Genomic DNA, 13,239 nt, shown 5'->3' with positions numbered 1-13,239 from the left:
CTGCCAAGCCTCCTCTCACCAAAGCCCGAGCTTCCCATTCTCACTACAGTTACTCTCTCAACAGCTGTTTCACATTGACAGCTCTGCTTGACCCTATCTTCTTTTTATTGACTGCTGTTACTATTAACTGACACTTCTTAATCTCTTGCTCGAAGTCCGTCAATCGTTAAAACAATTAATACTGGCAAAATATGAAATATAAAACAAACTATGAGCTAGGAGCTGACAAATTTTGTAATATTGATGCATGCACCCTCGTTTCTCATAGTGATAGAGCACAAAAACAGATCCTGTGACTCACCAGCTCCAAATCATTAAGTATGCATTTATTCTCAACTCACACTAGTCTTATTTTATTCTCCCCAAATTCCCATCAATTCTCCCCAGATTTTAACACTCATCTACACAGTAGGAACAAGGTTACAGTGGCTATCAATCTGCATATCTTGGAGATAAAGCAGGATACCAGAGCACCCTGAGGAAACTCATGCAATCATGGGGAGAATGTGCAGACTCCAAGTAGAAGCCAGGATTGAACTCAGTAAATTCAAAGTAGTGGACTCAGTTCAATACATCAGAGGTACATCCCACCCTGTCATTAATATCTATATGAGTCAACAGTCATCATCCTCACCAGAAGACCACAATCTGTGTGGATTGGAAATAACATCTCCTCCTTGCTGACAATCATAACTGGCATACCTCAAACATGCATGCTTAGCCCACTGCTCTACTCTCTCTACACCCACTACTGTGTGGCTAGTCACAGCTCAGACGTCATCTATAAATTTGTATGTCACCAAAGACACTAGCAAATTTCTATAGATGTACTGTGGAGAGCATTCTAACTGGTTGCATCACTGCCTAGTATGGAGGGGCCATTACATAGGATCTTAAAAAGTTCCAGAAAGTTCCACCATGCACTGGCCTTCCCAGCATTGAAGACACCTTCAAAAGCTGATGCCTCAAAAAGGTGGCATCCATCATTAAGGACCTCCCCCAGCCCATAATCTAGGACATGCCCTCTTCTCAATTCTACCATTCAGGAGAAGGTATGGTAGCCTGAAGACACACACCCACCATTTCAGGAATAGCTTCTTCCCCTCTGCCATCAGCTATCTGAATGGACAATGAACCCATGAACATTACCTCAATATTTTTCCTCTTTTTGCGCTACTTATATAATCTTTAAATATAAACTTATTGTAATTTATAGTTTTTTTATTATTATGTATTACAATGTACTGCTGCCCCAAAACAATAAATTTCACGACATATACTAGTGATATTAAACCTGATTCTGATTCAAATATCCCCATCATCCAGGCCATGCCATCTTCTCACAACTACCATCAGGGAGAAGGTACAGAACCCATAAGTCTCACATCACCACCAGGTTCAAGGGCTATTCCCTTAATCCATTTAGTTCTTGAACCAACCTGCACAACCTTAATCACCACCTCATTACAGAAACACTATGACTACTTTGCATTACAGTGGACGTTTTTACTTCAATGATATTCTTCCTTATATAATTTTATATAGTTTATGTTTCTCTCGTGAATGTTGTGCACCTGATACTACGTGCCTGTAATGCTGCTACAAGCAAGTCTTTCATTGTACCTGTACATACTTGTGCATATGATAATAAACTCAGTTTTGAACACAGGTTGCTGGAGCTATGATGCAGCAGCTCTACAAGGTGAGCCACTGTAAGAGGTAGACATAGAGATGGAAGACATGTGTGATTTCCAAACTCAAAGGTCCTGTTCTGTTTCTTTACTTTTTTATATGCTACATATTATTCACTATATTAGTAGGCACTTACCTTGGATTTGTTAAACTGGTACTGAGGAAACTCCTGGATAACAACAAATAAATTATCAACAGATCTCAAAAGATGGACCTAAAAGAGAAAGAATAGCAGATAAAGATTTAAATTTGTATAAATTAACATTTGAAAGTAATCAAATGTGAAAATAATTTGATTTCTCTCCCTGATGGTTTATTTGGTACACACTGCCCAAGATGTGCCAGGGATAAATTAAATTGTTTTCCTAGAACACTTTTCACATGTTAAAGATAACCATCATAACATCTCAAAAATTGGTTGCGAGGCATTTGAAAATTCACACGCAGTATGTATGCATTGAAATACCACAAAGATGTTGATTTATCAGGTGACTGGATTAAAGTCCTTGCCCTTAAATGACAAGAGAAATTTGTATTTTGAAGTATTTTTATAATTGTATTTGCTTCATTAATATAGAAATGGCAGCAGACTGTCACACATCAGAGGTGAACACTTAAGGTGAAATTGAGGCAGAAGTAGAAAAACAGCCAAGATCGTGATAAACAATGGAGCAGGATGAGAGGATCACATAACCTCTGCCTGCTTCTGTTTCTTATGTTATTCAACAGGGTTAAATATTAGCCTGGGCACCAGGAATAATATCCCTTCTACTGTTTAAAATATTTTGTTTGCATTCATTGGTGAAGGCAGACTGGGCGTCAGTTTAAAATCTCACCTGACAAAGTCCCTCTGACAGTGGGAGACTTGATAAGCACTGCACTGATATATCAGCAGCAATTATTGAATCTATTGTTCTTTAAGTGGTATGGATGGTTAGAAGGTTGTCATAAGTTACAATGAGACATTGACAAGATGCGGAGATGGGCTAAGAAGTGGCAGATGGATTTCAATCTGGAAAAGTGTAAAGTGATATACTTTGGAAGATTGAATTTGAACGCAGAGTACAGGATTAATGGCAGGATTCTTAGCAGTGTGGAGGAAATGAGGGATCTTGTGTTCCAAGTCCATAGATCCCCCAAGGATGCCATGTAAGTTATTAGTGTTGATAGGAAGGTATATGGTGTGCTAGTTAGAGGATGGAGGTCAACAGCTGCGAGGTAATATTGCAGCTCTATAAAAATCTGGTTAGATTACACTTGGAATATTGTGTTCAGTTCTGATTGCCTCATTATAGGCAGGATGTGGAAGCTTTAGATAGGGTGCAGAGGAGACTTACCAAGATGCTCTCTAGATTGAAGCCTGTAAGTTGGCGGAAAGAAGACCGACTAATATCTACACCGTTTCTCCATATGCTTTTGGAATTGTTCATAACTTTGGAAACTTACGGAGACAAATGGGATTTCTTATGGCTGTAGGAACCCCAATCAAGAATGGCCAAATAGTACAAGAATTCATATAACTGCTGTCAGAGTAACTGTATTAAACTGTAAAAGCCACTCCAAAACGACTACTATGGAAAGCTGTGGAAATGCATTCATGGATGAAATTGCAAAAAGGGCAGCATGGAAAGGAGTAAAAGAAATAAAACAAATAAAAGAAGTATTGAGGACACATGCAGTGAGCCCAACAACTGGAATTATGGAAGCAAAGTTGAACTCTGTATCACAGATGAAGATACAAGATATTCGAGAGATGTAAACTTGATACTCTAACTGGGAAAAATGGTTCTGGATGGAGAATGGTGGGAGGTAAACCATGATGGAGTATGGAGATATGACACTAGTCACAGACGAGTAGCCCCAACTATGCTGCCCATTATCTAGCACAGCAGATACACTCCTTTGAACACACTGGAGTACAAGATGATCGACAGATTCTCCCTATGGTGGTGGGAACTCAAAGTTCAGGTCACAAGCTCGACAAATGTTTGAAAGATGCATGACATGCCAAAAAATGAATCCTGGAGCAGTGGAAAAGCTACCATAATTAAGTGCTCCTGCCCCACTTGGTCCATTTTTACACTTACTAGTGAACTATGTTTATCTACCAAAGTGCCAAGGATATACAGACGCACTGATAATAGTGGACAAGTTATCAAGATGGATGGAAACTATTCCAGCAAGGAAAGCCACTGCCACACATACAGCAAAAACTCAGATAACAGCCTATATTCTTAGATGGGGATTGCCATGTCACACCAACTCTGATCCAGGAACACACTTCACTGCAGGAATTATGTCGACTGATGAACATTGAATAACTTTTTCATTGTCTACATCACCCAGAGTCATCAGGACAATTCGAACGAATGAATGGAACCATCGAACAACAGCTAAGTATCATGAGGAAGATATAGCATGGCTGGCGGCTCTTCCTATGGTCTCATGTAACATCAGAGCAATCCAAACAAAAAAGACTAAGCCAAGTCCATTCAAGGTGGGATCTCAGAGAGGCTGATGTACACATTATGGCAGACAGTTTAGTTAACTATTATGTGCAATTAATCCAAGCTGTCTGCTCTGCTTCCCAACAGGTTTCTGCCACTTGGTGTGATCCAACAGGAGGGCACACCTTGATTCCTGATGAGTAGGTCCTGATTAAGAAACCGCATAGGGACCCACTGGGAGCCCAATGAGAAGATCCTTATCGAGTGCTGTTAATTACCAACTCAGCAGAGAAAGTAGAAGGCAAAAGTAAGTGAATACATGCCAGCCATTTCAAGCAAGCTAAAGTGGTACCCGACAAGGACAACAAGCACTGTCATTAACGTGCTATTAACCTCTTGACCCACTGCCTACACTGCTGGGCTACAAACTAGCCAGAAGACTTCAAGCAAGTTGACAATTACCGGAATTACAAAGTTTATTCTGACATTATTTGTTGTTACAATTACTAATATTCATACTAATATGCCTTATCATAATTTATATCATTTTTACTTGTATAGTCATTAGTAAGATAGTTCAAACTCAAGCAAGTTGCCTATTTTCTGCCTACATGCCATAATCCTATGAATATTTTGAAGAATATATACCCCTTGATATTTCATAACTTTGGTAGCTTTTGATTATTTTATACTTAGTGTGGAAACCGCAAGTTTTTCTGCCTCCAAATTTTCAGATGTAATGATTGTAAACATGTGATTTAGAATCAAAGGGGGGGGGTGTTGTATGATCTGACTGTTTAGAAACATAAAAAAACATATTTATTTTACAGTTCAGCAATTAATTACCTGTTTATATTTAGAGTAGTTCTTACATGCATGTAACTGTTCAATATGCTTCCTAGTGGCCACAATATGTACATGCAGTTGTTCAATTTGTCCCCTAGTGGGTATTCTGGTATGATTCTGGAAGCTTCTCTTGGGACTGCATTATTTGAATGAGGGTATCTCGTTGGTTGACTCTTATCTATGAATTTGAATAGCATTTCCTTATCTATGTAGTATGAAAGAGCTGTCCACAAGGCCAGTGCTATCTTTGTTCTTAGACCCTTCCACTTTTCCTCTCTTTAACTTGTAGACCTATATCACTATTCATTTTCAACTCTCTTTGTTTAACACAGCAAACATGAAGCAACAGGTTTTGGACCTCTGTCCTATTTCTGAAAGAACCTTCCATAAAAACATCAAAATCTAACATGTCATCACAAAGAGGGCACAATCATGGCTCTACTTTGTTAGTAGTTTGAGAAGATTTGGTATGTCACCAAAGACTCTTCCAAGTTTCTATGGATGTATGGTGAAGGGCATTCTGTCATCATCGTCGTGTATGTACTCTCCAGGGCACAGGATCATAGCAGGCAGCAGACGATTATAGACTCAACCAGCTTCATCATGGGCTCAACCCTCTCCACTAATTGAGGTCATCTTCAATTTCTGGTGCCTCAAGAAGGAGGCATCCATCACTACAGACCTTCACCATCATCTGGGACATGCTCTCTTTTCATTACTAGCATTGGTGAGAAGACACAGGAGCCGGAGGGCCAATTCAATGATTTAGGAACAGCTTCTTCCCCTTCACCATCAGATGAACCCATGAAATTGTATTTCCTTTTGTTTTGCCTTTTTTGTAAAAGTATGTATCGTTATGTCTTTGCACTGTACTGCTGCCTCAAAACAACAAGTTTTACATCACATGTTAATGATAATAAACCTGATTCTGATTCTTCTGTAGCTGTAATATGAGTAGTGCCTTAACATCCCTTATGCCAAACAGAACATCAGAGTAACATTTCACAAGGGCCAACAATAAAGATGTTCTCAATTTTTTAGATTGGATTCAAACCAATAACTTGTTCAGAAATGCAAGAAAATTATCATCTAAATTGTGGCCAACTTGCACAGAAAAGTAACAGTCCAATGTGATCAGCGATCTATGTTAACCTAACACAGCACTGGCCATGAGTGGTCCAATTATCTTGATTTGGACTCACAAAGAACCCAGTTTTAAGCTCTCAATACTTTAAAAGCGTACGGAATGGATACCAAACAATAAAGCTAACCTGAAAAAGATTATCTTTGGAAACCTCAAAATAGATTCTTCCTCGATCCTTGCTAATTCTGGACTCGGATCCTATTTTCTCTTGGACTTCATCTGCAGCTGTTTTCTCGAAGCCAGTAGGAACAGTCGCTCCAACTGTGACATAAGGCCCCAGCAAGCATTCGTGCTGCTTAATTGACACATCTTTGTTTCCACAAGGCCTTCCCTCCACTCCAGACACAGTCGCCGCTGTGTTTGGTCCATCAGCATCTCCATGGGGTGCAGACATTGCTTTTATACTTAAAGGAAAAAGATAAGCATTTGTAGGGCGGTTTTCACCACAGAATGTCCCAAAGCAAAACACAACCCTGTGCTAATGTTGGAAAGAAGGCAGCCAATTGTCACCTATCAGAATTACAAAATCAATGAGATTATTTTTTTTCTGGGGTGCGGATTAAGAGGTAAACAGGCTCTTCAAAAGAGTGCCATGGATCTTTTGCAAACATCTAATGGCAAAAGGTTAATGTCTTCAGCAAAAGCCATCAGCTCAAGCAGCTTCTGCAGTACGGCACGGATTTGCCTGGCTGAGGTTATATGCTTAACTCTCTAGAATGGTATTGAATACCAATTGTGAGGGTACAGGTGACAAACCACTCAGGAGTGCATTTTTTCAGAAAGTGCACTCACCAAGAATCAGACTAGTTCTATAGAAGTGACTCTTAGCTAGAATAGACACTTGAAGGATTCTTGTACCATTCCACAAATTTCTTTCATTAACATCTGGTGATCCTCCCAGGTGGCGCACTTGGTACCCTGTTGCTACAGGTCAAGATTATTAAATTAGTTATCACACTACAGACAGATGAATTAAAAACACTTCCACTTTAGTGCTTTCCAGTAATGTCAGTCAGACAGAACTAGGATGCAGACCTTGCAAGAACGGGGTCAGGAAATCAGCTCATGCCTGTGACCTATGTTACGCTGGTCCTATTGCCGTGGCTGAACCCAGATACTCCCCGCAGTGACTGGTCTAGGAGCGGTAGGCTGAGCGCATGCCGAGCACCCAGTGCCCGATGTGACATACAGTATAACCCTGTATGCTTCCTCGAGTGATGTCTGAACCGGCGAGTATCTACAAATCTGTCGCCGAGATCCCTCCCTACCAAACATCCCCCCTTTCCGTGACCGAAGTATATTACACCCCAAGCATTCCCCTTCCCAGGACTGAGGTCAGACAGATCCCTGAAGTCACATCTGGTGATGACTGGGATCAGATCTAAACATCGCCCCAACCTACCGAATGAGTGAGACCATACCTGGCTCTACATAACCCACCGTCACCCTAACTCCCCCACCCCCGTCGGACAGCTGAAGCGAAACACCGACCCACTCCGCTGCCCTCACCCGCTCCGGTTGCCAGGTTCCCCAGCACTTCCGGTGCCTGTCCCTCCGATCACCGGAAATGCGGGTTGTGGAAGTACGCATGCGCAGCTGGATTGCGCGGCGGGGAAGCGTCGTGGTGGCGTGGCGGGGTGGACAGTGGGGAGAGAAGGCGATGGTCTCCTGCTCTGGTGTGCGTACGGAGCGGGGAGAGGAGAGCGGAAAGGTGTGTGAGGGGGTTGGTGATGGAGAGAGAGAAGGTAGGAGGTAGACGAACCTCTGGCCTGTGTGCGGGTCAGAGATCGATGACTCCCCTGTGTGGGAGCTGGTTTTCGCCTTCCTTCCCAGACTCTTGGCGGCAGAAATATTGCCAAATGTAACTGACCAAAAAGCAATTTTCTGAAAGGAAAATGTTTTAGAAAAAGGATAGTATCGTGCAGATAATCTTAGCATGTAGAAAAGCCAGGAAAAAGCCAAATGAATTTTCTGACGCCAACCAAATTAGGAAAAATCCAGTTTTCTGGAATTTGGGGCCAAAAAAGCCAACCTGGTAACCCTGAATTGGGAGCTGGATCCCTCCCGCCTGTGTGGGAGGGTGGGAGAAGGTTCCTCCTACTGTAGGTGTGTGTGTTTAGGGGGGAGGGGGAGTGGTTTGGAGATGGACCCCTCTCCTGTGTGGGGAGGTGGTGGAAACTATTGCCTCCCCTGTGTGTGTTAGAGGAGGGAATCAGTAGTTAAATACTGTGGATACAAGAACAGGTGAGAGCCTGGGCATTCGTTGTTTACATTAGGCATTGTGGGTTACTGTTATATGTAAAAGTATGTAAGTGGCATATGTCATTACTAGACCACGTCATATGTGTGCGCCTCACTTAAAATTAAAATGAATCTAAGACGGGTTATTCTTGTCTCTGTGTTTTTGTTTTCAATTAGTTTAATGTTTTGGAGTTGCAGAACATAACAGTGGCGATGAGGTAGTTTTTAAACAAACCCAAGATGAATACCTATCTGTTTCACGTGCAGTGGTTTGGTTGGAACAGTTCAGCTGCTACAGCCAAAATGGGCTTTGCTGATATCGTGAAATTAATGCAGGAACATTTAGCAATGAAGCCATTGTTGATTGCATAATGTTTTGGGTTTCATAAGGATTCAAAAGGAATGATTAAAGAAGTTGTATGAGTATTGTCAGTTCAAAAATGGGTTTAATGATGCACTTACAAGAAAACATTAAATAATGGCTCCTAAATGAAGCAGAGCTTACATTAAAGAACAGTTGAAGTCACTGTATCAATGGAAATAGCAGACAGGCGCAATTGAGTTGCAGTCAGGAATGAAGGTGAGTGTGAACAAAATTGCAATGTCTAAGCAGGAACCAGTCTGGCTGAATGAATTGCGTTACTGTGGTGGTAGGGTCTCACATACACCAGGCCATTGCAGGTTTAAAGGCGAAACTTGCAGAAAATGCTACAAAGTCAGACACATACAAAGAGCATGTCAGGCAGACAAAAATAAATGGACTGCACAGGGAAGAGAAAAAGATAAGTCAAGTTGCAGTTTCAGAAAGAGCACTTATCAGCATGCTGTTGATGAAAAATCTGATAATGATGAGAGTGGCACAGGACTGAGTAGCCTTGAGATTTATAGTGTGAAAACTAACAATAGATGAGAATATGACTTGCACCAGAAGTGTTCCCAATAGCCTCACATACTGTCAATTTGTTGAGAAGCTTCCTGTCAAGGACTGGTGTACCAGAACATTTTGTCAGTGACAATGGACCACAGTTTGTGTGAAATAGTTTCAGTCATGCCTGAAAATGTATGGAATAAGACATAATACATCTGCACCGTACCACCCAGCTACAAATGGCTTGGTGGAAAGGTTTGCCCACAGTCTAAAGAACACACTACACTGATGCTGCTCGTCTATTTCCCTTGCATTTTGCAAAGCATTCACGCTTGGATCTCCTCAAACCCAGTCTCAGAAGGAGTCTGCAAGACAAACAGTGAGACAAATTGAAGTCTCCTCAAACAAGGAGGTTTAATGTTTCACTCCTGGACAAGCAGGAGTACTCTAAAAGATTAAGGACAGAACTGGACCACTCTCCTACACAGTGGAGATTGCATCTAATATCATCTGGAGAGGACACATCGATCAGTTGAGGAGAACAGAGGCAATACAGAAGAGAGGTGGTCAGAGCTGTCAGAGCCACTTTCTGCAGTCCCGGAGTCGACTCCTACAACCACCACAGAGGAGGTCCCAGAACCTGAGATTGTTTCACAACCACAAGTCTCACCTGCTAAACAGAGTGACTCCCACCCCCTTGTCAGGAAAGACGTTACCCACAAGAGTAAGGAAACCTCCACAATGTCAGTACACTGCCACGTCATACGTGCATGCCTCGTTTAAAATAGAAATGAAACTAAAATGCATTATTCCCAACTCTGTTTTTGCTTTCAATTATTTTCATGTTTTGGAGTTAATGTACTGCAAATTCTGGGACAAGTGCCTGTTACCTCCTGTCTTGGCTATTACAGTCATTCATTTGGAGGCAAGCACCTAGTATTCCGCCAGCTGAGCCATTACCGCTCTGTCTCTTTAGTGGGAGCTGAGGACCCTGTTCCCTCAGAATGGGCAGAAGATCCCTATTCAGTAGAACGTGTGAAATCTCTTTATCCATCAGTTCAGCCTGGGGTTGAGGTCTCCATGCCCCTTTGAATGTGCTAAGAGCCTCGGTAGAGATCCCTTGTTCTTTCCTGTCAGAGCCAGCGATGCTACGTACCTGGTTTCAGGAGCCCTGCTCTCTGCATACAAGCAGTTCCAATTTTTCCCCCTCCTGCATTCAGTCTGGGGTTCCCTGGCTCAGTCTGCTTTCCCAATCTCAAATCTTGCCAAGCACAGTTCTTGCTGTGTTAATCTCGAGAGCGAGCACTGCCGACATTTTCCACCTGGCTGGGTCTCATGAGTAACTCACTGATACCATTGCTTCCCAGCTGCTGTCACTGGCTGATCTATTGCCAGAGAAACTAGCTGATTACTCTTCCCTTGCCTCGGGTATCGGGACCAAATATACCCTAGACCGGCCAGAGAATGAATAGAACTCTCAGCTTAAAGCAATAAAAATTAAATCACATCCAACAGCTGATCCAGAGGAAGGATAAGCCATTTTATTTGATTTCAGCTTATCTGCCCAGAGGATCCAATCATCAGAAAAAATAAAGAGAATAACGATAGCTCTGTAAGATTAACATGAAACATTATTAATGATAGCCTTACACAAGCCTCAGTGACATTGAGATCTGTCTACGGGGGCTCAGTTCTATTGAAGTATCCAAGGTTAGTTTCACGTGCCCACCTTGGGGTTTTATAATGTTTTTTTTATGATTTGCACATTAGCTTTTTTTTTTACAAGATAGACACTTTAAGGCAAAGTGGGATTATATAAGAGAGAGTATTTAATGGTAAGCACACACACATGGAGGTGAATAATTAATACACAGGGAGAGGCAGACTTGCATTGAGCTTATAGTAGATATTCCGGGGCTCTGAGGACAAACGGCTCTCTAAGGGCCTAAAAGTCATTTGACAGCTCACGTGGGTTGAGCGGATCCTTGGCAGAGGGTGAACTACACAACCTGTCATTGAGCAAACTGGAGTCAGAAAGACGTCGATCAACAAACGTTCATTCACTGATTATAGTGTTCTTACAGCTCACTATAAGAAATAAGGGATCACCTTTAACAATTTGTCAGAGATTTGCTTTCAAAACCAGAATAAAGCAAACAGCTACATTAGGACAAACAATTGGGCCTTTTCCCCTCAGAGCGGTGGAGGATGAGAGGTAACCTGATAGAGGTGTACAAGATAATGAGAGGCACTGATCGTGTGGATAGTCAGAGGCTTTTTCCCAGGGCTGAAATGGCTAGCACGAGAGGGCATAGTTTTAAGGTGCTTGGCAGTAGGTACAGAGTAGATATCAGGGGTAAGTTTTTTACACAGAGAGTGGTGAGTGCATAGAATGGGCTGCCGGTGGTGGTGGTGGAGGTGGAAGCAATAGGGTCTTTTAAGGGACTCCTGGATAGGTACATAGAGCTTAGAAAAATAGAGAGCTATGGGTAAGCCTATGTAGTTCTAAGGTAAGGACATGTTCAGCACAGCTTTGTGGGTTGAAGGGCCTGTATTATGCTGTAGGTTTTCTATGTTTCTAAAAGAAAATCTGCAGATGCTGGAAATCCAAGCAACACATGCAAAATGCTGGAGGAACTCAGCAGGTCAGGCAGCATCTATAGAAAAGAGTACAGTTGATGTTTCGGTCTGAAACTCTTTTCCAGGACCTAATGAAGGGTCTCGGCTTGAAACATTGACTGTACTCCTCCATAGATGCTGCCTGGCTTGCTGTGCTCCTCTAGCATTTTGTTGCTACATTATGACAACATATTCCACAAGGTTCACTTATGGTTCCAGTTAGGTCTCCCCTTACAACATTTGACATCTGCATCTTCCGTGCCTTTAAAAATGCAGTTCAGAAGAACTGATGAAAGCTGAAACCTTCAGAATAAAACAGTAAAAGTAGTTTAAAAGTGATGCAACTTTGGTTCCAGAGGACAAAGAACTCCATTAGATTCTTAAACCAACCTACACATTCCGTATCCTACCTCAGCAATGTAACACTGTGAGCCACCTCCTGCATTGCCATGGACATTTTGTTTTGCACTAATGTCTTGTTCTGCACAGTTTCGTTTTCCTTGCCTTGTATAAGTTACATGTAATTAATTTATAACTTATTTTCTGTGTTGTCTGAAACGTGTCTGTGATGCTGCTGAGAGCAATTTTTCCATTGTATTGCATCTTGCCACACTTGTGCATAGGCCAATAAACTCAACAGCATGGAACAACTCCAAGCTTGCTGTCAACACCAAGCATGTTAGCGCATAAAGCACTCTTCTACATCGTGGGACAATGTGGATACCTGAGAGGAAAAGGTAAATATTTTCTACCTGCACAGCTCACACCAGGATGTTCAGCATCAAATGGCAGGACTCAGTTCTTCAAAGGGAAACTTTATTAAGCATGCCAGTCATACTGAAACACTCCGGTAGATTGGTATTGAAACATTTCGGAATGTGATCCATCTTTTGGAAGAAAAGGTACAACCACGTAGACACCACACCAATGTCTCTATTTCTACAGAAGGCTAAGGAAATCCAGCATACCCCATTGAACCTCACCAATTCTTACAGGTGCAACATGAAATGCATCGTATTAGGAGGTATTAGAGCTTGGTATAGAAAATCCTCTGCTTGGGACTGCGAGAAATTGCAGAGAGTTCTGTATACAGCACAGTCCATCATGAAAACCAGCCTCCCCTCCACAAACTCCCTTTACACTTTTTACTGCCTCAGAAAAGCAGCCAGCATATCAAAGACCACCTCCACTCCTATCCAGGAGCTTCTATCTTCCTTCCATTCCATCGGGTGGAAGATCCAAAAGCAGGAAAACACACACTACCAGGCTTGACAACTTCTACCCCACTGTTACAAAACTCTAGAATGGACTTCTTGTACATTATAAATGAACTCATTCTAGCAATCTGCCTTGGCATGGCCCTTGCATCTTATTGCTTACCC

At 42.0% G+C, this 13,239-nt stretch overlaps 1 protein-coding gene across 5 annotated transcripts in view; it reads right to left on the bottom strand.

Moving 5' to 3' along the window:
* Positions 1–7,681, bottom strand: part of thumpd3 (THUMP domain containing 3) — a 38,771-nt gene extending 31,090 nt beyond the window's left edge. For 3 of the 5 annotated variants that reach the window (XM_072280666.1, XM_072280670.1, XM_072280671.1), the window contains exons 1-3: positions 7,639–7,681; positions 6,257–6,533; positions 1,829–1,906 (exon numbers count right to left, since the gene is read on the bottom strand). In XM_072280666.1, coding sequence (XP_072136767.1) covers positions 1,829–1,906; positions 6,257–6,523 — 345 coding nt within the window. In that variant the 5' untranslated portion in view covers positions 6,524–6,533; positions 7,639–7,681. Of the gene's footprint in view, positions 1–1,828; positions 1,907–6,256; positions 6,534–7,550 lie in introns of all 5 variants that reach the window. The other 2 variants (XM_072280668.1, XM_072280667.1) reach the window with 2 other exon arrangements.
* Between the last annotated feature and the right edge of the window lie 5,558 nt (positions 7,682–13,239).

Source organism: Mobula birostris, chromosome 16 (genome assembly GCF_030028105.1).
Source record: "Mobula birostris isolate sMobBir1 chromosome 16, sMobBir1.hap1, whole genome shotgun sequence".
Lineage (NCBI taxonomy): Eukaryota > Metazoa > Chordata > Chondrichthyes > Myliobatiformes > Myliobatidae > Mobula > Mobula birostris.
This window is presented reverse-complemented; position numbering and strand designations above follow the sequence as displayed.